This window comes from Salvelinus alpinus, chromosome 17, assembly GCF_045679555.1.
Source record: "Salvelinus alpinus chromosome 17, SLU_Salpinus.1, whole genome shotgun sequence".
NCBI classification, from domain to species: Eukaryota; Metazoa; Chordata; class Actinopteri; order Salmoniformes; family Salmonidae; genus Salvelinus; species Salvelinus alpinus.
This window is the reverse complement of record NC_092102.1, coordinates 15,652,615-15,679,831: the sequence shown is the minus strand read 5'-3', so window position 1 is coordinate 15,679,831 and position 27,217 is coordinate 15,652,615. Positions and strand designations below refer to the sequence as shown.

Here is a 27,217-nt window from a genome sequence, read left to right as displayed (position 1 = left end):
ACCATACATGTCACCCATTGAGCATGTTTGGGATGCTCTGGATTAACGTGTATGACAGCGTGTTCCAGTTCCTGCCAATATCCAGCAACTTCACACAACCATTGAAGAGGAGTGGGACAACATTCCACAGGCCACAATCAACAGCCTGATCAACTCTATGCGAATGAGATGTGTCGCGCTGCATGAGGCAAATGGTGGTCACACCAGATACTGACTGGTTTTCTGATCCACGCCCATATCTTTTTTTTTAAAGGTATCTTTGACCAGAAGATGCATATCTGTATTCCCAGTCATGTGAAATCCATAGATTAGGGTCTAATGTATTTATTTAAATTGACTGATTTCCTTATATGAACTGTAACTCATTAAAATCTTAGAAATTGTTGCATGTTGCGTTTATATCTTTCTTCAGTATATTTTTGTTCAGTATACATTTCCCTCCATGGTATCAATGGGGCGGCAGGTAGCCTGGTGGTTAGAGCGTTGGGCCAGGAACCGGAAGGTTGCAGATTGAATCCCCAAGCTGACAAAGTACAAATCTGTCGTTCTGCCCCTGAACAAGGCAGTTATAACCCACTGTTCCTAGGACGTCATTGTAAATAAGAGTTTGATCTTAACTGACTTGCGTAGTTAAATTTTAAATAATCAATAAAGAACTATTTCTACTTTCCCCTCTGTCCATGCAGTCTCTATTCCTCTCTTCCCAACAGCTGTGGGCCTACTGGCTCAGAGAATTTCCCTTCTCCAGACCGCAACCAGGGGAAACAAATTCGTGGTGAGGTATTTTTTCCGCTCAAATCATATAAATCATGTTTTCGGGTTGTTAAGGCATTACTTCCAATACCACACCTCTTCAATGACAAAATGGTGACAATAATTAAAAATACTTGTCGAGAAAGAAGCAATGTATTAATCATGGAGTAGAACTAGTAGAACATGCACCTGACTCCTAGTTCTAATTCTAGAATTATCTGTGGAAAGAATGGTCATTCTGACATAGCCGTATCCATATACACTGGGTGTACAAAACATTTGGAAACATCTGCTCTTTCCATGACATAGACTGACCAGGTGAATCCAGGTGAAAGCTATGATCTGATGACCTGAAAATCCACTTCAATCAGTGTAGATGAAGGGGAGGAGACAGGTTCAAGAAGGATTTTTAAGCCTTGAGACATGGATGTGTGCCATTCATATGGTGAATGGGCAAGACAAAAGATTTAAGTGCCTTTGAACAGGGTATGGTAGAAGGTGCAAGGCGCACCGGTTTGAGTGTGTGAAGAACTGCAACGCCACTGGGTTTTTCACGCTCAACAGTTTACCTTGTGCATCAAGACTGGTCCACCACCTAAACTACATCCAGCATTGGAGTCAACATGGGCCAGCATCCCTGTGGAACGCTTTAGACACCTTGTGAAGTCCATGCACCGACGAATTGAGACTGTTCTGATGCTGAAAGGGTGTGCAACTCAATATTAGGATGGTGTATATGGATACGACTATGCTAGAAACACCATTATTTGTGTGTATCCATATATGTATATAAATGGCTATGGTTTCTAGCCCATATTCTGTAGGTCACGAGAATACAGGGTTAGGTGTGGGCAGGGTGCCATGCAAAAGGCAGAGGGCGCACATCAGGTCATTACACCTACACTTACATGGAACTACGTAGGTCTTTGGGGGACAGGGACAAAGGAAGGACTATAATAGTGCCTTTGGGGGATTATTCTCAGAGATGTGGTAAAAATCAGGAGGATGGATGAGATACTTTAAGAGAACAAATTGAAAAGTACTTGCCCAAGATGTCAAAGACCAATTGCAGCAAACAAACACAACCATAGAGAGGGGGCGTTGAGCTGGTAACTGCAGCCAGAGTGAAAACCACTGTGGTCGGGGTAATAACAGCCTGCTGTCTAGCATCCTTAGGAGGTGGGTGAGTAGGGCGCTGGGTGCTAGGAAGTTGGGAAGTCCCTTCTCTCTCTTATTCCTGGTAAACACCCACCCCTGTTGACTCTGTCAGCCACCTACTCTTCCCATGTTTTGAGAACAATGACACGAAAACATCATAAACTATGGCTTGGAGATGGGATCTGTCTTTGTAATAGGACTTTTTCAAACTTCTGGCTTGTTATTTTATGTGTAGGGGTGATTATTTTATTTTATGTGTTGAGCAATTTTTACATTCAGCATCATTGTCAAGCGAAATATAGTATTCTTTCTAACAAAGATACAGTATCTACGTCAAGATGTTGTGTATCCCTGGAAATAATCAGAAATCATTGTAAACATTACAAAACATAGCTTGTATGTGGTAAGTTGAAACGCGGGATATGGTAATTTAGGCCGTCTACACACTTCTGTACTGAATTAAATATTACCACTACCCATTAAAAACCTTGTCTATCTTTATTTCCTAAGCACCATTCAACACAATCACAATTATTGTCTGTCTTTTAATAATTGTAAGCACAGGCTTAAAGCACAGGCTTTAACACAGGCTTAACACCTAACAAACACCAGGCCCTGTTGTTATCTCATATCCCAGCAATAATGCCTTGCATTACACCTGGGAGGAAAACACTTAAATTTGCTCAACTTGCCATTGGCTTAACACAACTTACTGTATTAGCCCACACAGCTACAATGATGCACTTTCATGCTAGGTTTAGGACCTCATATCGAAGCTTATAGAAGCACCAGCTGATGTCTAGACATCAATCTTAAAATTATCTATTTTGGTTTCGATACAAGCATTATTGAAACATCTAACACAATACATTCATTTGACTTGGTGAATTATTATTTTTTACCTAACTTGCTTACTTACCACTTTCCATATGTTTTCTTCCTTCACAGACTCTTCCTAAATAGTTGAGGAAATTATTAATTTTGTATATGGTCTCTTAGAAACAATGGTGGCACATCTTACCCCACTCTCCCCTACGATTAAAAGTAATTTGATGTATTTTGTTGTTTAATCAACATTTTTGAAATGTGAACCCAACCCCACCTCTATAAATCCCTCATAGAATTCCTCTTTCATGTTCTTTTTGTTATAAACATAAATGTTGCATGTCGTTGCTATGAATATAGATTTAAATATGAGAATATCACACCAGCCCTTTTGACTGTACGTCCATTGTTGCACTGAAGTAAAACTACTCCACCAAGTTCATCAAATTATTTCTAATAGTTAAATGGGCTTATTACCAACTCCTGGTTGTGTATTGATAAGGCTAGAGAAATGTCCGTCGTGCTAATGTTAGTTTTAGGCTTGTTCGGCTTGTCTTTGTGCATACAGCATGTGTTGGATTGGGGCAGTGGTGTGGGGATTTTTGGGGGAGTAGGACTCTACTGGTCACCTGCTATGTAAGACACGCTTCTCTCCATTCTCCCCCTGCTCCCCCTGCTCCCCCCCCCCTTTAGTGGTTGCTCTGCCAGATAAAGGAACAATGTGTCCTTTCTTACCTGGTGGAGGTGTACATTCCATCCCTACTAAACTAAGTTGCAATCCAGCCTGTCTCCAACCCACCACTGCCCCCGCCTGCACAGGGCCCTCTCTAACAACAATACCAGGTTGGTTTAACTCCAGGTGCTCCAGATCACACTCCATAAACCTCTCCTTTCAGAGGACTTCTTTTGGGACATTTTATTGTAAGGGGTTTGGTTAGTTAAAGGAAGATGAGTTCTGATCTGCTAGATTTGTGTAAGGATTTGTGCATCGTGTTGTATCATTGAATGGTTAATTTGTCACAGAATGTAGTTAACATTTAAACACCTATTCATCATAGCTAAGCTATTTGCCTTGGTTTAAAAGGTGATTCAACGGGATACTTGTTGGTCTGTCAGGCCCTTGGTTTGTGGTTTTCTGCTTTACAGGAAGGTTGCTTACATCGCAGGCAGAGACATCCCATTTATGCTGGGGATTGTTTGTGAAGCAGAGCAGAGAGCTAGAGAGAGAGCGACAGAGACAGAGTGAGTGAGAGTGAAATCACATGCACTCCCTATAATGGTCGGTTAAAAGCAGACATATTAACAGACGTCCTCACTAAACTGAATAGAAATACTTTTTTGTTCTGTTTCTACTTTTTTTTTTTCTTTACCAGGATTATGTTTCTTACGTGTCAGTCTGAAGATTTTTTTCTCCTGAACACCTGTTGAAGACACAGAGACATGTTGCCCAGGTACAGTATGTTCTTTCACAACCCCCTTCTCTACAGCTTTTTAGCAGTTTATATTTTTTCATTGCTAGATAAGGTTGATTTGCTACCTCTTTCAGGTCTCTTTCCAGTGTCAAATATAATCCGTTTTGAATTAACTCATTGTTACTTTGTCATATTAATGTACAAAACAGGTCCTACAAACTTAAGAAGCGGTTATTCAAAGAACAAATGTAACTTCATTGAAAACATATAATGGCAATAAATTGTCAAATGTATCTCATTCAAAATGAGTCACAAGCAAATATTACGATCATATGCTCAAGCTGAAGGACAGGCATATTATAGAATTCGAATCAAACTGTCATCTTCAAGAGTAGAAAGCATTTAGGCCAGAGCACTTATTGTAGCCATTTATTTGGTGAAGTATTGACTCACAAGCCTTTTTTCCCTCTTCAGTAATTAATGTCAAATTTACCACACTGACCATTGCTAAGAAGGATTATCCACACAAATAGCATATTATATCCTTTAATCTTATCCACATTACTGTCTTGGGGTTTTGCATACAAATATATTACATGTATTTTGCTCTTAGTTATGTGAGTAAGTTTTCCCTGCAAAATTGAATTGTATCTCTTCAGATAATGACATGCGACACAATTTTAAAGACAATTTAAAATATGAAAATGTAGTCTAGTGGATCTCTGTTCCCTACCAGTGTGCTCACAACTGATATTCTTGTTTATGCAACACCTGATGTAAGACATGTAAGAAGAGTTCTGGTTAGACAGGCCAAGCAACCTTGTCCCCTCAGTACTAGAGGAAACAGCCTTAGGAAGCATCACCACAAACATAACAGTGGCTGTGGCAAGATATGGTGAGAGTTACAAGCCCATCCATGTTGGTTACTCTATGCATGGGAACCTGTAGCTACAGATCACATAGTAGAGATACAACGATGGATGAACCTGTAGTTGGTTTGATAAATTAGGCAAGTGGGTATTTTGTGGGATAAGGTCATATCTTTGCAACAGTGTTCAGGTGAGAGCCATCACCTGCTAATTGTGAGAGATACATGTAGAGCGGAGTGCAAGTGTGAGAGACAAAGTAATTCCTCATCAAATGTTCCACTGTGAAGCAGTATATCCAGATTGCGTGAAAATATTTTCTGTTGCCGAGGAGATCACCTCAAGTAAATAAACAATTGTGGTCATGGAAGATGGAATGGTCATAATTGTGCTGTTGCAGAGAATTCTTGCTCTTTTCCCGAGTATTTGTTGAGATCCAAACAAAGCCAGTGAGGAATGAGAGCAAATGCTGGACAATACATAACTTAATTTTTGCAATGTTCAAAAGTTAGACCATGACCAAGTATCTCAGTCAATACCTTGCATTCTATAGTGCCAACTACAATACACATAACTAAATATGGAATTCATGCATGGTATAATGACTATAAAACCACAACAATGTACTGTCTGCTATTCTCAATTGAGGACTTATTTATGTGCTGTCCCAGACGTAAGGTTAAACCCTTTATAAAGGTTATAAAGCCCTCTCTGACTTTCACTTTACTATATGGAACTTGACTGCGGTTAGGGCCCAGCCCCAGCCTCTGTTTGCTGCTGCTGTGGAGGGAACGCTGTGCTGTGCTGTCTCCCAGGAGATTGCCTTATCGGTGTCTGGCATAGCAGCACCACAGCTCAGCTGATAGGATGGATCCAGCCCAACGGAACTCTGTGTGCCTGGCTTTCGCATGTCCCAAAGAGTTCAACACAGAATAGCACCCAAACACTCATATAGTAGGTTACATGTCACAGTGGGTATAGTTTTGGTATATACATCTTTCTGCAGGGCAAATAGTATAACAATAGCATAACATGATTTTCTATATTTTAAAATGTCATGTTTTTGCTTTGAGGAGACTTCGTCTAGATGAGTGTTTTCCTTGTTAGTTCGCAGCTACGTATTGAATCCGTAGATTTCAGCATTTTCTAATGGCTGAATATCTGATAGTAATATTTGTCAATGTCTGTCTCTTCCAGGAGGGGGCGCTGCAACCACAGCCTGTCCTGAATGTGTGCAGCAGCCAACTATGTGCTCCCATTGAGGAGACACAGTGAGGTGAGTCGAAAACTCTTTTCACAATATCATGCTGAACTAAACTGTGCTGGCTCGGATATTTCCTCTTTTGGAGGGCTGTGGCATCATGTAGTGTAATAGACCATAGACATACACTTTATTCATTAAAACAAGCAAAACTACATATGATTTGATGACAGGTTGTTACTGATTGTGTTTAATTATTTGAAGCAAGTACCAGGAAGTACCTGTCGTTTCCACTTCTTATGCCACGTAAATTGGACAAAACAGGGCTGTAAAATAAAGCATTACCAACAAATTCCTATGAGCTATCAATATCTACAGTGATTTGCTATAAGTTTATTTCTATTCTCCAGGGCTTGGCGAATCCTGGCAGGCTGTGTGGGGGGGTATCGATGCCCACCCATGCCCCTGGAGCCCGGTCACATGGAGCCCCCCACCCACACGACGAAGAGATGGACTTGGCCTGGCAGGAACTGATGACCATCACTGAGCTTCAGGTAGGAGGATGAGTATTCAATAACCTGACAATTACGTCACCATATAGCCTAGATCATACATATCCTGTGATATGTACTTTTGCGTGTTCACAAATACACACAGCATTTTAAAACTCAATGACAAACTTGTCGAATTGTTTTATTTGTTGTCAATACATATAGTAATGATAAACTGTAATGATGCATAGTTTTCCATAGACAAAGCATCCGCCAATGAGCCTTACCTTTTTTTTTTTCATTTCAGGAGTTTGAGGTCCCACATGACAGCCCATATGAAAATATTCAGTACCATCCCATGGAGCTGCCCATCTCTCTGGGAGGTTATGGCATGGCTCAGTCTCACTCTCATACAGAGCCCCTCCGCTGTGGTGGTGAGACAAATCCTGATGCTGCTTATGAGGGATCCTACTCTAAAGTAATGCCAGCTTGCCAACATCAGGCCACCAGGGAAGCAGCAGCAGAGGCACTGTACGGACATTCTGGAAACCATTCTGGAGCCCAGCTGAACCCCAGAGTTCTGAACCCTCTACAGCCCTCGCTGATGGGCCTTCTAGAGCATATGAGTCTGCCGAGCGTCGGTGGTGAGGGACTTGTTGGAAACGACAATGCTGGCCCCTCTCAGGGCCCGGGTCGGTACGTGCTAGGGACAAGTCATGGGCAGAGCAAACACCCGCCATGCACTGTGGATGATCTGGAATCTGACTCTGGCCTATCTCTGGGGTCCAGCCCACCACTAGCCTCACCAGATGATGCCATGACTGGTGTCCCTGCTTATTCAAGCACAGAGGTTGGTCTGAACTATAGTCACGGGGAGATGGAGAATATGGGTGAGCAAGGAAGGAGAGCTAGCCTCTTTTACTCTGTGGACTATCAGCAGCATCCCAATCACCCCTACCACTACTCAGGGATGCACTCCTCTTACTTCCCTGTAACACAACCATCCCAAATGCAACCACAGCCTCAGTTCCTGCCTCCCATATCAATGAAACATCAACAAGGTTTACCCAGTGCCTTGAACGACCGGCATCTTAACAGCTCTGCCACCAGAGAGAGCTCTCCCCAGGCGTTCTATGTAAAACCCAGAGGTAACCCACTTCCTGTCCCTCTGAGCCGGGATGAACGCCGAGCCCTCGCCCTCAAGATCCATTTCCCTCTAGAGAAGATCATCAACCTACCTGTGGATGACTTCAACGAGCTCCTGACACAGTACACCCTCACGGACTCCCAGCTCGCCCTCGTCAGGGACATCCGCCGGCGGGGGAAGAACAAGGTGGCAGCCCAGAACTGCAGGAAGAGGAAACTGGAGAACATTGTTTACCTGGAGGGGGAGTTGGGTCAGCTACAGGCCCAGAGGGAACACCTGGCCAGGGAGAGGTTGGAGTTCCAACGCAACATGACTATTGTTAAACACCGCCTCACAGACTTGTATGCTGAAGTCTTTTCTCAGCTCCGGGATGAGGATGGACATCCCTACTCTATAGATGACTACTCTCTACAGCAGACCCCTGATGGGAACGTATACTTGGTGCCTCGTAGTGAAGTGTTGGAGGGAGAATAATGTAAAGATGAAATCTATTGGACAGTTATTGTATACTGCCTCAGTTTATATATCAATATGAAATTGTTGCTAAATCTACAGTACAATAAGTGCCATTAAGGATATTTACATACAAAACCATGGAACAGTGTATGTAGAGATCAGATAAAATGGCAGCTAAAATGGCACCATGTTAAACAAACTAATCAATACTTAGAGCCTTTAGAAAGTAGTCATAACCCTTGACTTATTCCACATTTAGTTGTTATAGCCTGAATTCAAAATGGATCAAATATACTGGACAAAAATATAAACGCAACAGTTCATATGAGGAAATCAGTCAATTGAAATAAATGCATTATGCCCAAATCTATGGCTTTCACAAGACTGGGAATAGATATGCATCTATTGGTAACAGATACCTTCAATAAAAATAGGCCTCAGGATCTCGTCACAGTATTTCTGTGCATTCAAATTGCCATCGATAAAATGCAGTTGTGTTCGTTGTCCGTAGCTTATGCTTGCCCATACCATAACCCCAACATGTTTGTTCTCTGTTCACATCAGCAAACCGCTTGCCCACGCCATACACGAGGTCGGTGGTTGTGAGGCCGTTTGCCAAATTCTCTAAAACGTTGGGGAGGCGGCTTCTGGTATAGAAATTAACATTCAAATTCCCTAGCAACAGCTATGGTAGACATTCCTGCAGTCAGCATGCCAATTGCACGCTCCTTCAAAATTTGAGACATATGTGGCATTGTGTTATATGACAAAACTGCACATTTTAGAGTGGCCTTTTATTGTCCCCAGCACAAGGTGCATCTGTGTACAATTCAGCAGTGTATTGATCATGCTGTTTAATCAGTTTCTTGATATGCCACACCTGTCAGGTGGATGGATTATCTTGGCAGAGGGGAAATTCTCACTAACAGTGACAAAAACAAATTTGTGCATAACATTTGAGAGAAATAAGCTTTTTGTGTGTATGGGACATTTATGGGATCTTTTATTTCAGCTCAGGAAACATGGGACCAACACTTTGCATGTTGCGTTTATATTTTTGTTCAGCTACACAAAATACCCTATAATGACAGTGAAAACATGTTTCAAGAAATGTTTGCAAATGCATTAAATTAAATACAGACATCTCATTTGCATTAGTGTTCACACCCGAGTCAACACGTGATATCCCCTTTGGCAGCAATTACAGCAGAGTCTTTCTATGTAAGTCTAAGAGCTTTGCACACCTGGATTGTACAATATTTGCACATTATATTTTTAATTCTTCAAGCTCTGTCAAGTTGGTTGAGCATTGCGTGACAGCTATTTTCCCGTCTTGCCATAGATTTAAACAGATTTTATTCAAAACTATGCCACACAGCAACATTCAATGACTTCTTGGTATATCACTACAGTGTATATTTGGCCTTGTGTTTTAAGTTGTCCTGCTGAAAGGTGAATGTGTTGCCTGGAAAGCAGACCAGGTTTTCCTCTATGATTTCACCTGTGCATAGCTCTATTCAGTTTGTTTTTATCATGAAAAATTCCCTAGTCCTTGCCGATGACAAGCATACCCATAACATGATACAGGCACCACTACGCTTGAAAATATGGTATTGGATTTGCCTCTAACATAACGCTTTGTATTCAGGGCAGTTAATTTCTTTGCCACATTACTTTTGTGCCTTACTGCAAATAGTATGCATGTTTTGGAAAATGTCTATACAGGCTTCCTTTTCACTGTCATTTAGGTTAGTATTGCGGAGTAACTAAACTGTTGACCCATCCTCAGTTCTTTCACAGCCATAAAACTGTTAAAATCACCATTGGCCTCATCGTGAAATCCGAGTGGTTTCCTTCCGCTCCAGCAACACAGTTAGGAAGGCCGCCTGTATCTTTGTAGTGACTTGTATTGATACATCACAAGTCTAATTAGTAACTTAACCATGCTCAGGGATATTTAATATATACCAATAGGTGCCCTTAGCGAGGCATTGGAAAACCTCCCTGGTCTTGGAGGTCAAATCGGTTGAAATTCCGTTTGACTTACGGAATTATAAAAATAAAAAAAAATCAGCAGTTGGTGCAACTTAAGCACATTTTCTCCTGAAATTTATGCTAAACTACAACAAAAAAAATCCACCTTGATATGGGGTATTGTATGTAGGCCAGTGACAGGCTCAATATAAAATGTTAAATTCAGGCTGTGACAATGTGGAGAAAGTCAAGTCACTTTGAAGGCACTGTAGTAACGTGAGCTAACCAGTCATATGCCTATGCTCGTTCTGGATACAATGATAAGTCTTAAATGTAAAATGTACACCTGGGAATTCTATTATAAAAATGTCCCTGTATACCATGTATATCAGAATATGAAAATTGTGTACAGTGTGGTAGTTGAACAGTATTTATAATATGAGGAAAGGTATGTTGGTAAAAAATATTTTATTGATAAAACAGGAAGTGGGTAAAAACAGTTTAAAATCCTGCACAGCAGTCTTCGCAGTATAAAAATAGCCAATTGCATCTTCCCAGTCACCCTAAAAGAGAACAGACCATTGTTTAAAATCAGGACAGCCTCACAATCTCTTAATATTTCCAAGTTATCCAAAAAGTTATTGTAGCTTACTATATGCAATGCAACAATGTTCCGCTTAAAATCATGCTTTTGGATAGCTGTCCGTTCGAGCAGTCATTTTCCTAGAAAGCACCAGAGGAAAAGGAGACAAATGAGTATCAGAAGATAAACCAATGAAAGGCGTTAGTCTGATATATTCCATGATTTGACTGCAAAATATATTCCATGATTTGACTGCAAACGTCAGCATGCATTATGAGATTGGCACGCCGGTAAAGACCATGTTACGCAAAAGGTCCAGACCGTTGTATTAGATGGGGGCATTGGTTTCTAATAAAACACTGCACATCCAAATAAAACGTACACGGTCATTAATGCTATACTATTAATTTCTACAATAAAACTAGCGTTTGCTCATACCAACTACAGAACATGTTATTCAAACTGACAGTAGTTGGAAAAGTCTTCTTACCTACAGGCGGCATCTAAGCGCTTTGGGAGCTGCTGTCTGCTAGTCTCACATGCCTTCTTGCTACTCACTCTCCTGCTTCACACTGCTCCTTCCTGCCAGGCGATGGGTTTGTTTGCTACGTCTCTCCCTCAGCTCAGCTGGCTTCCATGGCTGGCTAGCCTCAAGACTGCATCATGTAAGCTAGCCTTCTGCTGGCAGCTGTACTGTCTGACAGGCAAGTCTGATCTAGCCATCCAACTCACGTCTCTGGTGCAGTTCTCAAAGAGATGGGCTCTCTGTGTGGACTTAGTATTTGTACTACCATAACTTCATCCATTGGAGTTCATCAAGGACTTCAACGCTATTGTAACACTACTTGGTCACAAACCTTCCATTGATGTGCTGGGATATGAGATGTTCTACAATCTGTAGTATGTGCATTGGAATAGACTAAGAATGTCTCGTGTAAGAAAGGAATAAAGCATATTGGGCTAGGCAAAGAGTCTCCATTGACTGGTGGTACTTCATCTTCTAAAGAATGGCCATTGACTGCATCTATCATTCAAATGTGGATTTGTATACAGTCTAATGCATTAAAACAAACCAGAAGAGAACCTCCCCCTCCCACCCAATCCCCTAAAAGAGAGGCTAACAAGACTGAACGACAGTTTAAAAAAACTGAAAGGTGGTTTATTTCAACTTGATTGTTGCAGTTACACAAATAAAAACCATAGATGCAAAATCTACATAAAACCTCATTGGAATGCTTGCTTTCCAGAAACATAAGAAACCTGTTTGACAGTACAGAAAAATGTATGAAGCCCCTCCATGATTTCTCTATTGTACACATCTCTTCTTGTAGCAGCTGTAACCTGCCACAACTGTTTGGCTGAGCAGATCTAGGGTGTAAACCTGCAGCTGCCCTGTCATTTGTCTCGCTCTCCTCTCCTAAGTACTGAGTCCTGTTGAACAATACGGAACAACATTAAGTTAAACTGTGCACTGACTGTTGGATTAACCAGAACCTACTACATGAGATCCAGCATTAGTAACGCTTGGATCAAACACAACTACTAGGACTGTATGTATCAAAGGGTACAAGAATGGAGGTAGTTTCTGAACACTACATTTTAAAGACAAATCCTAGAATATGCTAGTCTCATCTACACACTTCGTTTGTTATGGTTTCAAACTGTCACGTTAAAAAAAGCATACCTTTTGAACATTTAGAATCGTCGTCCACCGGAGCCCCCGCCATACCCACCGCCGCCACCTCCACCTCCTGAGTTACCTCCATATCCACCTGAAATGAAAAAGAAAAACATAAAAAGTCAAAGGTTGAACAAAACACACTAACTTGTGCTTTCTGGTTAAGCCAGCCAAATAATTATTACACAACCTAAGTCACCTGAAGGCGTGCCAAACCAACTTGAGTTAACAGCTCAACCAGTGCCTGGTCTAAAGCTAGTCTGCCACCTACCTCCATATGGGCCGCTACTCCTGCCGCCGCCACCACCGCCGCTTCCACCACTGCTGCCACCACCGCTACCTCCACCGCCGCCACTGCTGCCTCCAAAGTTGTTACTCTTCATTGGGCCGTAGTTGGAAGCCTGGTTGTTGTAGTTGCCAAAGTCATTGTAGTTGTTACCGCCACCGCTGCCAAAGTTTCCTGCAACACAATTTGAACAGCCACATTACTTTAATGAAATTGGTTCTGTACATTTTACACCGGCCCAAGGATGTTTTGAATGTTTAGAACAGCTGAGAACAGTATTTTGTACGTCACTTTCACGTAGTCAGCCATGACATAGTCCTCATACTACTTCACATTTAGTAGGCCATTTGAGTTTACAATATGATTTTGTAGCATGTGAAATATCAGGTGTAACATTTGTTGCTTACTTTTTGTAAACAGTATATAATATATCACTACTTTTTACCAAACAGAATGTAGTGTGAGAATTAAGTCACAGCCTATGATGCCATCCACTTACCACCAACTGGGGCTGCTTCTTGTGGGGAAGCCATGGACTTACCGCCGCCAAAGTTTCCACCATTGCCATTGTTGTAGTCGTTATAGCCATTTCCACCACCGTAGCCGCCACCCTGTCCACCACCATAACCTTGTCCTCCGCCGTAGCCACGGTTACCACCACCATAACCACCAGGGCCTCCACCATAACCACCTATAGAAAGGAAAGTTTGAATCTAAATACACGACCACCTAAAAAAATTGTAATATCCTTGTGGCTTCTCAAATAATGCATGTTGTGTTAAGTTTTCTACCGTAATGACATGTTTACCAGCTAAAATTGCCACTGGTGAGAAAAGCTATTGAATGGCTATTCTGGAATCCAAATCTTACCGTCACCTCCCCCATAACCATTGTTGTAACCGCCATCTCCTCCTCCGTATCCACCCCCTCTGCCTCCTGAAACAGACGAGTCAGCGTCACCTAAAGTATATTGAAACAATCACAAGGGGTTAAGCATACAGGTTAAAGCAGAGAGAGAGAGTGGTGCAGGACCACAACATACCACGGCCATCGAAGTATCCACCATCACGGCCAAAATCATTACCTCCATATCCTCCACCTCTGCCATAGTTGCCGCCACCTCCGCGGCCTGGAAAAGAAAACTCAAAGAATTAGTGCCAATGCAACTTGACAATTATATTATGTGAAGTGACTGATCAGTACTCAAATAAAATGTATCATAATGTGTTACACGGGGATACTGCTTATCGCAAGGATGTGAACTCCTTCCCAGGCCATATCACATGTCCTGAAGCAGGAAATACTCCTGTCCCTTTCTGTGTGCAAATGTACTTACCACCCCTCATACCCACTCCTGTTGTCTGCATCTCCTGTCTGGACAAAGCTTTCCTCACTTCGCAATTGTGACCGTTCAACGTGTGGTATTTCTGGACTGAAAATACAATGGCAGTGTTAAAATACAGCAGATAACTCATAAAAGTCAGCTATTTTCATCAATACAAAGAGATTGTTCAGACAACTACTTACTGACAATCCTGTCCACTGCATCATGGTCATCAAACGTGACAAAGGCGAAGCCCCTCTTCTTGCCACTGGTGCGGTCGGTCATAATGTCTATTACTTCAATCTTGCCAAATTGCTCAAAGTAGTCTCGTAGGTGGGAGTCTTCAGTGTCTTCCTTGATACCGCCAACAAATATCTTTTTCACTGTGACATGAGCGCCTGGACGGCTAGAGTCCTCTCTGGAAACAGCCCTCTTGGGCTCTACCAGCCTACCATCAACCTTATGGGGGCGTGCTTCCATGGCAGCATCGACCTCGTTCACACCAGAGTAGGTGACAAACCCAAAACCTCTAGAGCGTTTGTTGGCTGGATCTCTCATGACCTGTTGATGAGATTAAATTTAAGGCAAAAACATTAATTTAAAAAATAAAATACATACGACAGATTCACCGATATTTAGGATTACCAATCAAACATTAACAAGGAATGTAAACCTGTGTGACGCTGTAGTCTATTCGGGTACAGTTCTCCCTGCAGCTGATAATATTTCTTGCTATATTTTTTACATTATACTCACCACACAATCTGTAAGAGATCCCCATTGTTCGAAGTGTTCTCGCAAACTCTCATCCGTGGTTTCGAAGCTCAGACCTCCGATGAACAGTTTGCGGAGCTGCTCGGGTTCACGTGGGGCCTGGACAAAAAAAAATTACAATGTATTTAGAACAAAAGACGCAGATCAGCAAGCGAGCGCTACACTCTAGCGAACTCAAAGTTCATTACCAACCGTTCGTCAATATTCCTGCAGTTAAGTTTGTCAAAAACAAACACGTTGGGGGGGTCAAACAATAATATCAGATGGCGTCAACATGGCGGGGCATTTGGCAAATGTGAACCAAAACTATGAAATGTGTGATGGTTGAAGTATGGATTAAATTATCTGACTAATATTAAACGCAATGGGGGGAAAAAAGATACGTCCTTTCTTGCAAAATGGCTGAGCAAAGCACACGAACAATAAGGCCATGAGGCCTTTAAGATGGCGGCGTCCCCACATGAGCTATGGCTGTATTAATAGATAAGCGCGAGTGGAAAACCCTTTTGGTTAGATTGGTCAACGTACACGTTAAAATTTAATGCACATAAGAACAAAATTGTATGTAGATATTCGTTAGAGACACTTACCTCTTTCGACATTGTGGATGGTAGCTTACGATTCCTTTGCCTTATTCGAAGAAAGACGATCTGCGACAGAATGCAACGACCCTGCAAATGAAACAAAGAGTACAATAAAATAGGGAGGATACGCCTCTTGGATTCAGCGATTGGTTATCTATTGCCGTTGCATTCAATTTCTCACTTCCGCTGCAACTCCAATTGGATATTTTACAGTCAATTATCAGCAATGTCCAATAACAAAACGATACCAGCCGGTGGTGGGTGTGGGCTTACGTTTTGTCAAAACGTTATGTAGACGTCACTTCAATTCCATTCCATTCCCAGGCTAGTCTGTATACATTTAGCAAATAGTCTATTTGATAGAAGTAATACCAAAAATACGTCCGCATATTTCCTAAGTGAACATAGCTACAACATTTACTGATGATCTCCTAGTTATTTGGCTTGACGGTTTCGTGGGCGTGCACGGTCTGCCATTGTGCATTTTGGCGCTCGCTTTCTTGCACAGCGAGGCAAACAAGCAAGTCGTTTGTGAAGGGGAAACGAAAAGCCCAGCAACAGCGTCAAGAAAACGAACCAGTAAACCGCTAAAACTAGCAAGGGTGAGTAAATACATATAGCAATTTCTTAGCGACTTAACTAATATTAGCTAGTTTACACCCCCCCCCCCCATTTCAATCAATCCGTCTCAAGCAAAAAGTATTGAGGATAACGCTTGATAAATTGTTAACGTTAGCCAGTGGCGAACAGCTAGTTAGCTCATTCTCATGCTAGTCAGGCGGGGGTTAGGACAAACACAAGTCTACACGCGCTTAGGGCTATTTAGCTAGATTGAAATGCCTCTATGTACTGTAAATGTAACATTATCGTTGGCAAACTGGAACGAATTAAAACGGCAATTGGATAACTAGTTAATTTACCCTTATTTATTTTAGAGGACAGGCCATGTGTTGTATCAAGGAAGCAAAGCATCTGCTTGCCAGCTAGCCGTATTGGCTAATTTAGCAAACGTTAACCTACTAACGTTAGCATGGTTTTTAATTCGAGTGATTCCCTTTAAACGGACAGTCAGCTGTATCATGATTTTATACTAGTTAGGTTAGTTATCTGCTGTAGCTAGCTAGTAGCAATGAACAGCTGACCAATGTATTATATTGCACGCATTGCTTAACCCTGTTTCTACGTTTTCTAGGTTTTATTTCGAACGTTTCATTTCCAAGTTGGGACGTGCCCCTTGTTCACTCATTTGAGGTACCGCTACCAAATAATGGGAAAGAAAACTCGTGAAAATGATGATGATGCCTCGGGCTCATCTTCAGAAGAGGAAGAATTTATTGTGGAGAAGGTTCTGGACAGAAGGACGGTGAAGGGCCGAGTTGAATTCTTCCTTAAGTGGAAAGGCTATTCAGAGTAAGTCCATCTGGGTGATTCCAGACGAAACTATAACAAAATAAGATTTTCACAAAGTGTAAATCCATGGAAGGGACCTTTGGAGAAAGTATTGTTGACATTTGAGAAATAATAATAATTAAGTAATTGAAGTTTTAAGTAGGTGCTACAAAGCAAAAGTTGGGGTCATATAAAGCTTTACTGCTTGCTCTGTAATGTGTGTAGTATTTTGATTTGGCTCACTTTTCAATATTGTTGAACATAATATAACTTGGTGGGTGTACAATTTCACACATGTACAAGCACAACTGTACACAAGGAGCACGTGTGCGACAAACTAGAAACGAGCACAAAGAAAAACATTTGAGGTAATAAAGCCAGAATCCTTCATTTCAGGTCACAAAGCAAAATATTTGGGTGCATATGTGAGTAAAATGGTCACGTTGCAGAGCCCTGAAAAGTGTTTTACTACGCATGTGTGGGTTGGAAATGTGTTTTTTTGCATATCCAACTCCCCCTGAGACACCCTCAGAAGTTATGGGCCATAACTTTAAAACTATCAGAGATCCCACCCTGGAACTTGTATATTATGTTAAACAATAGCTGCATTCCAAACACGTAAAAGACAGACCCTCAAATTAAGTGGACACTTGGTTACTTTTTATTGGACCGCCCTTGCCTGGAAATCGCCACTCGTTCATCCTATGGTTGTTTTCAGTGATCATGGAACCACCGGTAGTTGGTGTGCTTTATTTGAGCTACAGTCAACTATGATTGCAATTATTGTCTAACTTATTTACATTCATTTTTTGCTTACACTTGTATGCTGACTTCTCCATATTGATGTTGGTCTTTACATTTTGGTAGGCTTTTCTTAGCGGATGTACAATCATCCCAAATTTAATTGTGGGGCATTTCAGGCCCTGGCGTGAACAGAATTGCATACTCTTATCACAAACAAGGGCTGACGTGCTTACGTTGCCAACTTCCCTTGCTTGGCTAATTGTTTGGACCGACGGCAAAGATGGCCATGGATATTCCCCAAGGGCATAAGTGGAGGAGGTTGGGTCTTTTACGTGTTAGGAATGCAGCTATATTGATATATCAAAAAATTTATATTTTCAATATTCATGTTTACAAGCCATAAAGCTTCAAATGACACTAACTTTTGCTTTGTAGCACCTGCAGACAAAACATTGTGGCATCTTAAAGGGGGCCTGGGTAAGGCAAATTATGCTTCAAGAAACAAATATCAACAGAACATCAAAGGACCCTTCCATGGATAACATTTTGATGAAAATCCCCAGAAAAAAAATATTTTGGTGTTCTAGTTACATGTTACTGAGAATTATTATTTTACAACTTTTACGACGTTTCCAGTAGCTCGCTAATTTCTACCCCTAACAATTCATAATGCTATTGATTTTTCATGGCTTTCAGTGCTGAAATGTTTTGGTTACCTTCATGCTCTGTACAACGCTCTGACTCGTGCACACCGAGGGTTGGGTGTAAAATGAATTGGAAACCATGTGAGAAGGCCAGTGCAGGTGTTTTTCTGTGTCAAAATGGGGCTTAGGCGGTGGGAATGGTTTCACCAGTTTTACATTAAAAAAATGAAAAAGATCTTATTTAAAATAGGTCAATTTTCTACATACTAAGTATACACCTGCCCAATACTTAAAATAAAAAATATTCAGAAATAACCCTGCAGTGTGTTTTCCCTATCGAATATATTTTGTTCTTGCTATGACAATGCATTTATTGTTTGCAGAAAGCACAACACATGGGAGCCAGAGAAGAATCTCGGCTGCCCCGAGCTCATTGCTGAGTTTATGAAGACTTACAAGAAGCCTAGCGGCGGTGCCACCCCCAGCAGCGTAGGAGCCAAGTCCAGTGCGGGGTCATCAGGCCGTAGCAAGGAAGGCAGCAGCAAGAGGAGAAACTCTGACGATGATGAGGAGGGGAGCAGCAACAAGCCCAAACGGAAAAAAGAGGTGCGTAACCTACCTCGTGAATTCGTGTGGACAAAGTCTCCCCCCAAAAAAACAGCGAGAATGAGTTGTTTGTAATCCAATAGAAATGTATTTGTCACATGTGCCGACTACAACGGGTGTAGACTTTGCTGTGAAATGCATACTTACAAGACTTTTCCCAACAATGTGGAGTTAGAAATGAAGACATTTGCGAAAGGGAAACGGTAACACAATATAACAATGATGAGATTTATATACGAGGAGTACCGGTACGAGGTAGTTGCGACAATATGTACATGTCGCTGGGGTAAAAGAGGCTAGGCAAACAGGATAATAAACAGTAGAAGCAGTGTGTGTGAAAGTGCAAAAATAAGGGGGGGTTACATAGACAAAAATCAAGGAGGGAGGGCGGGTTACATAGACCAGGCTTGGTTAACACTAGATAAGAGCTATGTGAATTGACTGCCACATGCAAGTCTACAAAACGGATCATCACTTTATGAAAGGGGGTGACTTTCATTGAGATTCGTTACCTCTCCAGCTTTTGCAGCTCACTGATAGGCCATTCAACACTTTTTGTTTTTAAATGACCTCTTAAGTGTCCAACCAAGTGTTGCAGCATTGTAATTGTTGGCTAGAACAAAAGCTTGATCATCTTGGAGAACTTTCCTTTGCATATTTATAACCAACTGAAGACGCCTCATTTCAAACTGAAATAGTTGAGCTTTTGGGTGTTGCTTACCGTCACTAGAATGACAAAGGCTTTGTGAAATACAACTGTTGTCTGTGCTTGTTTCCTGCGGTGGTGCCTAAGTTTCACTTCTAATGTACAACATAGAGATGATCAGCGGTATAATTGGTCATTTCTCCTTTCTTCCAGGATGACGTCCTGATTGCGAGAGGCTTTGAGAGAGGTCTGGAACCAGAGAAGATTATTGGAGCCACAGACTCCTGTGGAGACCTCATGTTCCTCATGAAGTGGTGAGTGTTGAGTACTAAGACATATGTCGTCCACTAGACTACGCCACTAAGAATGTCTTCAAACTGGTGACTGGAAACTGATTAACTGAAGTTGTTGCTCACTTAAAGTTGATTTTGTTAACTATTCCTCTTCAAGACAGTGGGTCTAAGAGCTTTCTGGTTTTCCTGATCCAGTCTTGTGACATCGTGAATTGTCGTTATTTCCTAAGTAGTCTACTAGGGCGTCTTGTCTTTACTTCATCATGGTAATAGGCCTGTAAATAAAGCATGTTTATTTATTTCGTCTCGCTACAGGAAGGACTCTGATGAGGCAGATCTGGTGCTGGCCAAGGAGGCCAATCACAAGTGCCCGCAGATCGTCATAGCTTTCTACGAAGAGCGCCTCACCTGGCATGAAGACGGGGATAAGAAGGAGAAAGGCGCTGTGAGCATGTAAGCAGGAAGTGTCATCACAGGAATGGTCACTGACCCCCCCCCCCCCCCCCCCCGACTGCAGGGACGACCTGGAGACACTCATATAGCCAGTACCAAATCGCACCCTATTCCTCCCCTTGGCCTTAACACTTTTTATGATTGCCTTTTTTTTGTGGCTTGGGTAGGTGTAAGCAGTGTAGTGGTATATTTTCCACCAGTGACGGGTTAAGGCAAAATGGAGGGTTTGTGTGCGATTTGGGACTGAAAGACCCCCCCCCACCCCCCCCCCCCCGCTAATGACCATAACAAAAACCACACAAACCAACGATGGACGACACTGCCCACTTCATGATACCTCCCTCCGTGCCCCAATGTACAGGTTAATGTCCCTGAATAACAAAGAGCCCAATCTAGCCGTTTTACACACAAACTGAGAAGGATGGGGTAAGACTGTGGGTTTTGGAGGTGGTGAAACAGGCTGGCTGGGCTCGCTACTGGGGACGGCTTGTCTTTCTTTCCTCTTGCTTTATTCCCTTTCTGTATTTTTGTGTAAGTACGATTCTTGATTCTGTGGTACCCTGTCTAGGTACTGGCAGCCATCTTAAGGTGACTTGAAGGTAGTCGTCTTAACTAAGAGGTAACGTTAAAATGGCCACGTCTATCAAAGTATGGTCCAGTGCCCTGTATGAAAGTCCCGCCTACTTCCTGAATCATGTACTAGCTGTTTTTGAATGGGATTCAAGAGTAAATCATGAAAACGTGAAGGGAAAAAAGTTTTTTATTTAACTAGGCAAGTCAGTTAAGAACAAATTCTTATTTACAATGACGGCCTAACCCGGACGACGTTGGGCCAATTGTGCGCTGCCATCCTAAGCATATATTTGTTTTAGTGGATTCATTTACTTCTACCTTCATGAAAGCCATCAGTTCGGAGTAAATCTACTAATATCATTTTACATGTATCTTTAATGACCTTTTTCATGAATTTGATGTACTCTGGAATCCCATTCGAAAACGGTATGGGACATGATCCAGGAAGTAGGGGGGACTTTCATAGCGCATTCACAAAGCGTCTCAGAGTAGGAGTGCTGATCCACCTGTCCATATATTCATATTCATTGTTATCTAAAAAGTATAAAAAAACTGATCCTAGATCAGGCACTCTGGGGAAACTTTGAATACGAGCCCTCGACATGTTTCCCCTGGGAAGATGATCGCCTTCCAAGTCTTATCAAACCTCGAACATAACAGTAGTTATGCAGTAGATAAAATTGTTTTATCGTAATCAGATCACCTTGGTAGAAAATCTCCCCTGCTTATTTTTTTTGTTCAGTAGTTTTAGTCCACCTTTTGATGTTTTAAGGTCAATATGGTCCCCTCTAAGTACTCCATGTCTTGTTTTATTTCTCAAATTCTTCGCTAGTACTGTGGCTGGACTAAGTTTTGAATAACCTACATTTTAATATTTAAACTCTTTTGTCCATTGGCTTCTGTTATGTAGCTGTTCTGTAGGTCAAGTAATCATGTAGCTCCGATTCCATTGCTAAGATCATGAACATATTTAGTCAGAGTAGCTGCTTTTTCCTAACTTGGAATTGGATTCTTCCGATTACCCGTTTTTTTTCCTTTCTTTTTTATCAGACAATTTTATCACCACAACAAGCACAATTAAGCAAATATTACAGATGCACAGACGGGCCACTTCAAAAGTTGTACCCAATGTTTCAAGCCATCTTTATTTGCAAATGTGAATGAAATAATCACAGCAGTGCTGAATTGGAACCCGACCCTAAGATCAGAAGTCAGTTGACAATCAGCATGCCACATGCTCTGCAGTAGAAAGTGACACCAAACGAGCATACTGATTGATTTGATCAAGGTATGCCACCCTGGGGCTAAATGTCTTGGCCGACTTGCTCTGGCCAGTCCCCTGAGTGAGAGAATGGGATAAGGCAGATCGGAGCTTACTTCCAGACACTGTTCCTTCTTGGGAATGCTTATCGATCCATTTGAACGTTTTAAGATCCTGTCAATGATTTTTGATTTATTTAGAGTATTAAGTGTTAAGTCCACTCAACCTACAGAGTATTTGTTCCACTTGTAGAAAGATCATTTGTCCTGACCTGAATTTCTAGTTTTATCATCTTTCCTGTTAATGCTAAATACTGAATGTTTTGGGAAGATGTTATCCACATCATTGGCTTCATATTACAGATTTGTTTTAACTGCCTATTTTGGCTTTCCACCCCTTGTGTTGAATGTAGAGCATTGAGTTTGTGTTCAATGATATCATATCCACATGTGTGGTAACAAAGAGCAAGGTTGTTTAGTCACAGAATAGAGGAACAGTATTCCAGTATATTTGTAGCCTATACCATTGAGTTGATGATGGACAGAGTGCTATTGCTATGTATTGTGGTCAAATATTCTCGTATTCAATTTGTGATGTTTTCCCACTCATTTTTTTTTTAAATGAGCAATTGAGTCCTGAGTTGTCTTGTCACTGTAGTCATAGAAACAAGTGAAAGATTACTTTGATATCCTTCTCTCTTCAGAAACACCTCTATTCAGGACAAATGTAACGGTTGTCTGTTTTTTATTTATATTTACTCAAAGATTTTCATTTGTAGTCCATTTTTGATTTTCTTTTTTTCAGTGTTCCACATTTTGGTGTATCTTACCATATTTTTTTTAATGCTCTGAAATTTGGGTTTTATATGTATTGTGGTAAACTGTTTTCAACATTCAACGGACTGGTGATGTTTCTGCTAGACTGCTGTGCACTAACTAGTCATATTTAACCAGCAGATGGAGCCATTTGCCATGTCAAAGGAAATCCTGAAATGGACCTAATTGGGTATTTATTGCTCATAAACTAATCTAATTTCCCCACATTACAGAGAATACGCATTATATCTATCGAGAGATTCAATGATTGATATACTAATAGTTGCTTTATACATCGCCTAGACTATTTTACTTTCAAAAAACGGTTTAATTCAAGAGTACCATCTAGGTGACAGATGGCATATTGCCTCCATTAGTCCAACTCTGTATATTGAGCTAATTCAATGGAATATTCTCTTCCACCTGGCCCGTATGAAGAGGCTTTATATAGTAAAGACTACAACCAGGCCCTTGAGGTATTCCTGCTTTGATCACATGGTGGTCAGGAAAACAACCTCACACGTATACATAGGCAACTATAGTACAGCGTTTATCACTGTACCAGTGACCGGTGAAATATAGTCCTCCTTTTAACCAGCTCGTGTTTAAAAGACGACTTGTAAAAGCACCACTGGATATACAACTCACCACTATATGTTGCTTGCTGTTACATATAGTGCCAACGTTAAGGAACAGGCAGTACATCTATCTTTCTGTGCTGGGCCCAGCAACATCCAAGTTGTGAATAAATAAACACTTTTTAGATAATGATTACTGAATAAATGCCTAATAATGACCATTGGCTTATACCTTAAAAGCCTATCTGCTTATTGCAAATATAAGTGCCTGGCTGTCATATGTCCCCTGCCATCCTAAGCGTTAATTACTATTACAGGTATAGGTACTAGGATGTTGCTGGGCCCAGCACAGGCAGTGTGGTCTTCTGGTCCCAGTGATGCTGAGCAGCACAGGCATCTCTGCTGCTGCAGCAGTCGTGTAATGGATGTGGGGAGAGAGACACACTGACATGTACTGCCAGTTTGATATTTACAAACCGTTTGTTCACCATTTAATAATAATTACTCCCACATTTGTAAATGTTAGTAAGCTAGTTATTCACAGGTCTATATAGTTCCTTTAATGTCCTGTGTTGTGTGCTTGTTCTTTACCAGGTACTGCAGGAATGTCTACCAAGGGCGTGTCCATCTTTTTGTGAGAAATTACACTGGTCGCTCAAAGTATTTATAAAGTGTAAATGGCACTCACTTTAGATTAGGGACTGCAAAAATACTTTACTCATGATTAGCAAATGGTTAAATGTAGGAGTAATTATAAATAAATGAACACACAATTTATTAATGGTTTATTACGGACCTTTATTCATTCACTACCAGAATGGGTAACACTATTTTAAGCACATACTGTATATTAGACAAAGAAAATCACTGAACACCTTCTAGATGACCATTGGCTCATATAACAGCCTAACTACATATTTCAAGTGTCCCCCCCCCCCCCCCTGTCCACTTTAGAAAAGTGTGTAAATATTAGGCTACATATAATTCAATAGGAGAGAGGGAGACTGCCAGTTCTTTAATGTTCTGGCTGTAGCCAATGGATACATTAAGGAACTGTTAGTCTCTCCCTTTCTCAGTTTAAAAAAAATTCAATATAAAACCTGTGTTTCTAGAAGAATGATGCCGGGACTAGTTTATGTGAATGCAGATTAATTTCTGAGTGAGTGTGTCGGTCTCTGTTTCCTTCCTACCTCGACTGCACCACAGCATGTGATCTGTCATGATCTCACAGACACAGCACTCGGACCAGCAGAACCAGAACTTTTAGAAAATAAGTTGGTTAATTTCACACGTTTGGCAGCGTCAGCCTCAAACCCTTTTTTGGTTTAACTTTTTCCTGCACCATCTTTCTGTTTTTACTGAGAGTCAGAGCGGGTTTCATTCTCTTTGGTGCGTTTGATGGTCAGCCAAATGCTCAATACAGAATCATTATGACAACAGAAATAGCGCAAAGGTCAGAAAAAAACAGGCTCATGGGCCAACGGCCGTATCCATTTTTGGCCCATCCTAATAAAATAATTATCGTTGTAAGTAATTGCCAGACGGTCAATCCGCTAATGCCCGTTGGTGCAATCGGATCTCTCTCATTCATATATATGATCTGAATATTTATATATATATATATAGCTACATTTAGGGGGGTAGAATTTTCCAAGCAAAAAACATGTAAAAGTTCTTCCACTCCAAATGGAATGCAAAGGTCACCAGTAAATGATCCAGCCCGTGGGACCATTAAGTCCAGAAGGGGGTTTTATGGAACCTGGAGTTGTCTGCTCACTCTGCTGAAGAACTTGGAGTGGTGCAGTGGGAGAGGAGAGCTGTAGTACTCCATGTTCAGATTGGCTATTCTCCCAAAGTGTGCACTTGTACACCTGCCTTTATGGATTTAAAAGGAATGGACTGACTGGTGTAAGGAATAAAGTGGAAACTCCCTCCAACCGTGCTTGCGCCAATCCAATGCATGAGGGGGAGTGAAGGAAGTACACACTTCTGGAGAAGGGTACAGAATCATAACGCATCCTTAGTCAGGACCAGGGCAGCTTTCTCTGTCCATGATGTGTGTGGTGAATAAGGCTTAGGCATCTCTGGAAAAATATGAGTAGTCTTACAGAGAGGGTTGAATCAAACCAGCCAGGGACTACGGACGAGAATTTGCTGTCTAGCTATATCAGGCACTAATATTACACCCCGGTATTGTGTGTATCTGTTGTGTACTGTTAAAATACAGTACATGGATTTCAGGTGAGGATTGTTGCAGTGATGTCATGGAGTGTAAGCAGACATGACAAATTGACTGAGCACATGTACCATTAAGCGTGTGTGGGTTGCTTTCTGTCATTAAAAGCGTGCGCGCCAGCCTCCCCGAGCACAGCCCGTGCCGCATATTCTGTGTTTGTGTCACTTTCAGTGTAAATGAGTTCCAGAGGGCATTGCCTGTGGAAGCGGTTGGTTGTCTTGCTGCACATCATCACAAACGAGTGTTGAGGGGGCTACTGTGCAGCTGGGTTGTTAGTCGGGAAGGGAAGGATGGCTGCAGTGGGCTTGATCAATATTACACGGCCTGTTCAACAACAACACACACACACGGCAACTGAATTTATACAGCATCTATTATTGTATTTTGCTGTTAAATGTTGAGTTATAATGATACTGTATTTCAATAGGGGCTGTGTGTCGGAATATCTCTGAGACCAATGCCATGTCGTGGTCCTTCTGGTGTTCTGATCAGGTCTGCATAGCTGTCCTCCAGCTGTTGTTCTGTGGGTGAGTGACGGCTTCTGCTTCAGCCTCTCACAGCACAGAACCAGACCTGGGTTCAATACTATTTGAAGTCATTTCAAATACCTTATCTGTGTTTGATTGATCTTTCCGGGCTTAATGAACCAAGTAAATAGTTCCAAAATGGCAAACCCCACCCATCTGGCACTCCAGGCAGGCTAGAGCAAGCACTTAGTATTTGAAAGATTTTGAATAGTATTTGAACCCATTCTCTGACATCAGTTTCTCACAGCACAGTGCAGTATCACTGATCCGTATGAAGGTGATTGCAGAGTGATGCGCTAATTTGACTCACTATCATGGTTAATGTGCAGTAAGAAGGCAACAGAGAGAGCTTCTCCATTTTCAGTGCGTAGCGTTTTGCACTGTATAGAGAATAGTGTTCCATTTAGGACACTCCCGTTGTGTCCCCCTCCGCTGGCGGGATTGGGACCAACCCACTCCACCGACTCCCTTCCCTCCTCCATCCTTCTTTTCCTCCCTCCTCCCCTTCATCTCTTCTACTGACCAGGGCAGAGAGTTATAGCTGCCATAAAAGGCAGGTAATGCATTGTTAACTAATTCTGTCTGCTCAGAGCTGATATACCCCTCGCTCTAAATCTCAGTGCTTCCAATAAAATGTAAATGCTAATTATTGGCCCCTATGAGCAGATATAATTTAAACAGGCTAGCTAAAGTTACATGCTGGAGGCCGAGTGTGAAACGACTGACTAGCCCTGAGAGAAGAGGGGGAATCCAGTAAAGGAGAGATGAGGAGGAAAGGGGAGAGGGGAAGATTAAATTGATAGCAGCACCAGATTCTTACGGGCATGTCTTTGTTATGTTGTTGTTGAGTAACCTACATGTGGTGGGACAGGGGTAATTCGAGTTCTCCTCACCAATGAAACCAGCAAAGAATGAAAGCCTAGTTACTGGATATAATGCA

General features: G+C 41.6%; 3 protein-coding genes across 12 annotated transcripts; 2 read left to right on the top strand and 1 right to left on the bottom strand.

Annotated features, from left to right (window-relative positions):
* The first annotated feature begins 4,047 nt into the window (after positions 1 to 4,047).
* On the top strand, positions 4,048 to 10,400 carry nfe2 (nuclear factor, erythroid 2). Its single transcript, XM_071347466.1, has 4 exons — positions 4,048 to 4,187; positions 6,212 to 6,290; positions 6,626 to 6,769; positions 7,014 to 10,400. Exons 2-4 carry the CDS (start codon positions 6,243 to 6,245, stop codon positions 8,325 to 8,327), a joined length of 1,506 nt encoding a protein of 501 aa, XP_071203567.1. The 5' UTR covers positions 4,048 to 4,187; positions 6,212 to 6,242; the 3' UTR covers positions 8,328 to 10,400.
* A 334-nt stretch (positions 10,401 to 10,734) lies between these two features.
* LOC139542260 (heterogeneous nuclear ribonucleoprotein A1-like) lies at positions 10,735 to 15,649 on the bottom strand. 10 transcript variants are annotated; one of them, XR_011668482.1, is made up of 11 exons: positions 15,519 to 15,649; positions 14,911 to 15,027; positions 14,358 to 14,715; positions 14,167 to 14,262; positions 13,873 to 13,959; positions 13,701 to 13,790; positions 13,330 to 13,521; positions 12,816 to 13,004; positions 12,551 to 12,638; positions 10,936 to 11,006; positions 10,735 to 10,846 (listed from the first exon to the last, which is right to left on the bottom strand). XR_011668482.1 is itself a non-coding variant. In XM_071347468.1 (10 exons), exons 1-9 carry the CDS (start codon positions 15,528 to 15,530, stop codon positions 12,562 to 12,564), a joined length of 1,218 nt encoding a protein of 405 aa, XP_071203569.1. In that variant the 5' UTR covers positions 15,531 to 15,649; the 3' UTR covers positions 11,999 to 12,297; positions 12,551 to 12,561. The 10 variants fall into 10 exon arrangements, 6 of the variants coding, with proteins under 6 accessions (XP_071203569.1, XP_071203572.1, XP_071203570.1 ...); XR_011668485.1 differs by having other exon boundaries at positions 13,372 to 13,521; XR_011668483.1 differs by having other exon boundaries at positions 13,701 to 13,766.
* Positions 15,650 to 15,777: 128 nt separating this feature from the next.
* On the top strand, positions 15,778 to 23,018 carry cbx5 (chromobox homolog 5 (HP1 alpha homolog, Drosophila)). The gene is made up of 5 exons (XM_071347474.1): positions 15,778 to 16,114; positions 16,705 to 16,922; positions 18,673 to 18,895; positions 19,755 to 19,855; positions 20,150 to 23,018. Exons 2-5 carry the CDS (start codon positions 16,780 to 16,782, stop codon positions 20,289 to 20,291), a joined length of 609 nt encoding a protein of 202 aa, XP_071203575.1. The 5' UTR covers positions 15,778 to 16,114; positions 16,705 to 16,779; the 3' UTR covers positions 20,292 to 23,018.
* Positions 23,019 to 27,217: the final 4,199 nt, after the last annotated feature.

What these genes read in the sequence shown, in the direction of transcription:
- nfe2 (XM_071347466.1), top strand. Translation starts at nt 6,243, where the DNA reads ATGTGTGCAGCAGCCAACTATGTGCTCCCATTGAGGAGACACAGTGAG. An exon ending in CATTGAGGAGACACAGTGAG is followed by an intron (nt 6,291 to 6,625) that starts GTGAGTCGAAAA and finishes TCTATTCTCCAG; the next exon opens with GGCTTGGCGAATCCTGGCAG. An exon ending in TGACCATCACTGAGCTTCAG is followed by an intron (nt 6,770 to 7,013) that starts GTAGGAGGATGA and finishes TTTTCATTTCAG; the next exon opens with GAGTTTGAGGTCCCACATGA.
- LOC139542260 (XM_071347468.1), bottom strand. An exon ending in GATCTCTTACAGATTGTGTG is followed by an intron (nt 14,716 to 14,910) that starts GTGAGTATAATG and finishes TCTCATCAACAG; the next exon opens with GTCATGAGAGATCCAGCCAA. An exon ending in TGGTTATGGGGGAGGTGACG is followed by an intron (nt 13,522 to 13,700) that starts GTAAGATTTGGA and finishes TCCTTTCTATAG; the next exon opens with GTGGTTATGGTGGAGGCCCT.
- cbx5 (XM_071347474.1), top strand. Translation starts at nt 16,780, where the DNA reads ATGGGAAAGAAAACTCGTGAAAATGATGATGATGCCTCGGGCTCATCT. An exon ending in AGCCCAAACGGAAAAAAGAG is followed by an intron (nt 18,896 to 19,754) that starts GTGCGTAACCTA and finishes CCTTTCTTCCAG; the next exon opens with GATGACGTCCTGATTGCGAG. An exon ending in CTCATGTTCCTCATGAAGTG is followed by an intron (nt 19,856 to 20,149) that starts GTGAGTGTTGAG and finishes GTCTCGCTACAG; the next exon opens with GAAGGACTCTGATGAGGCAG.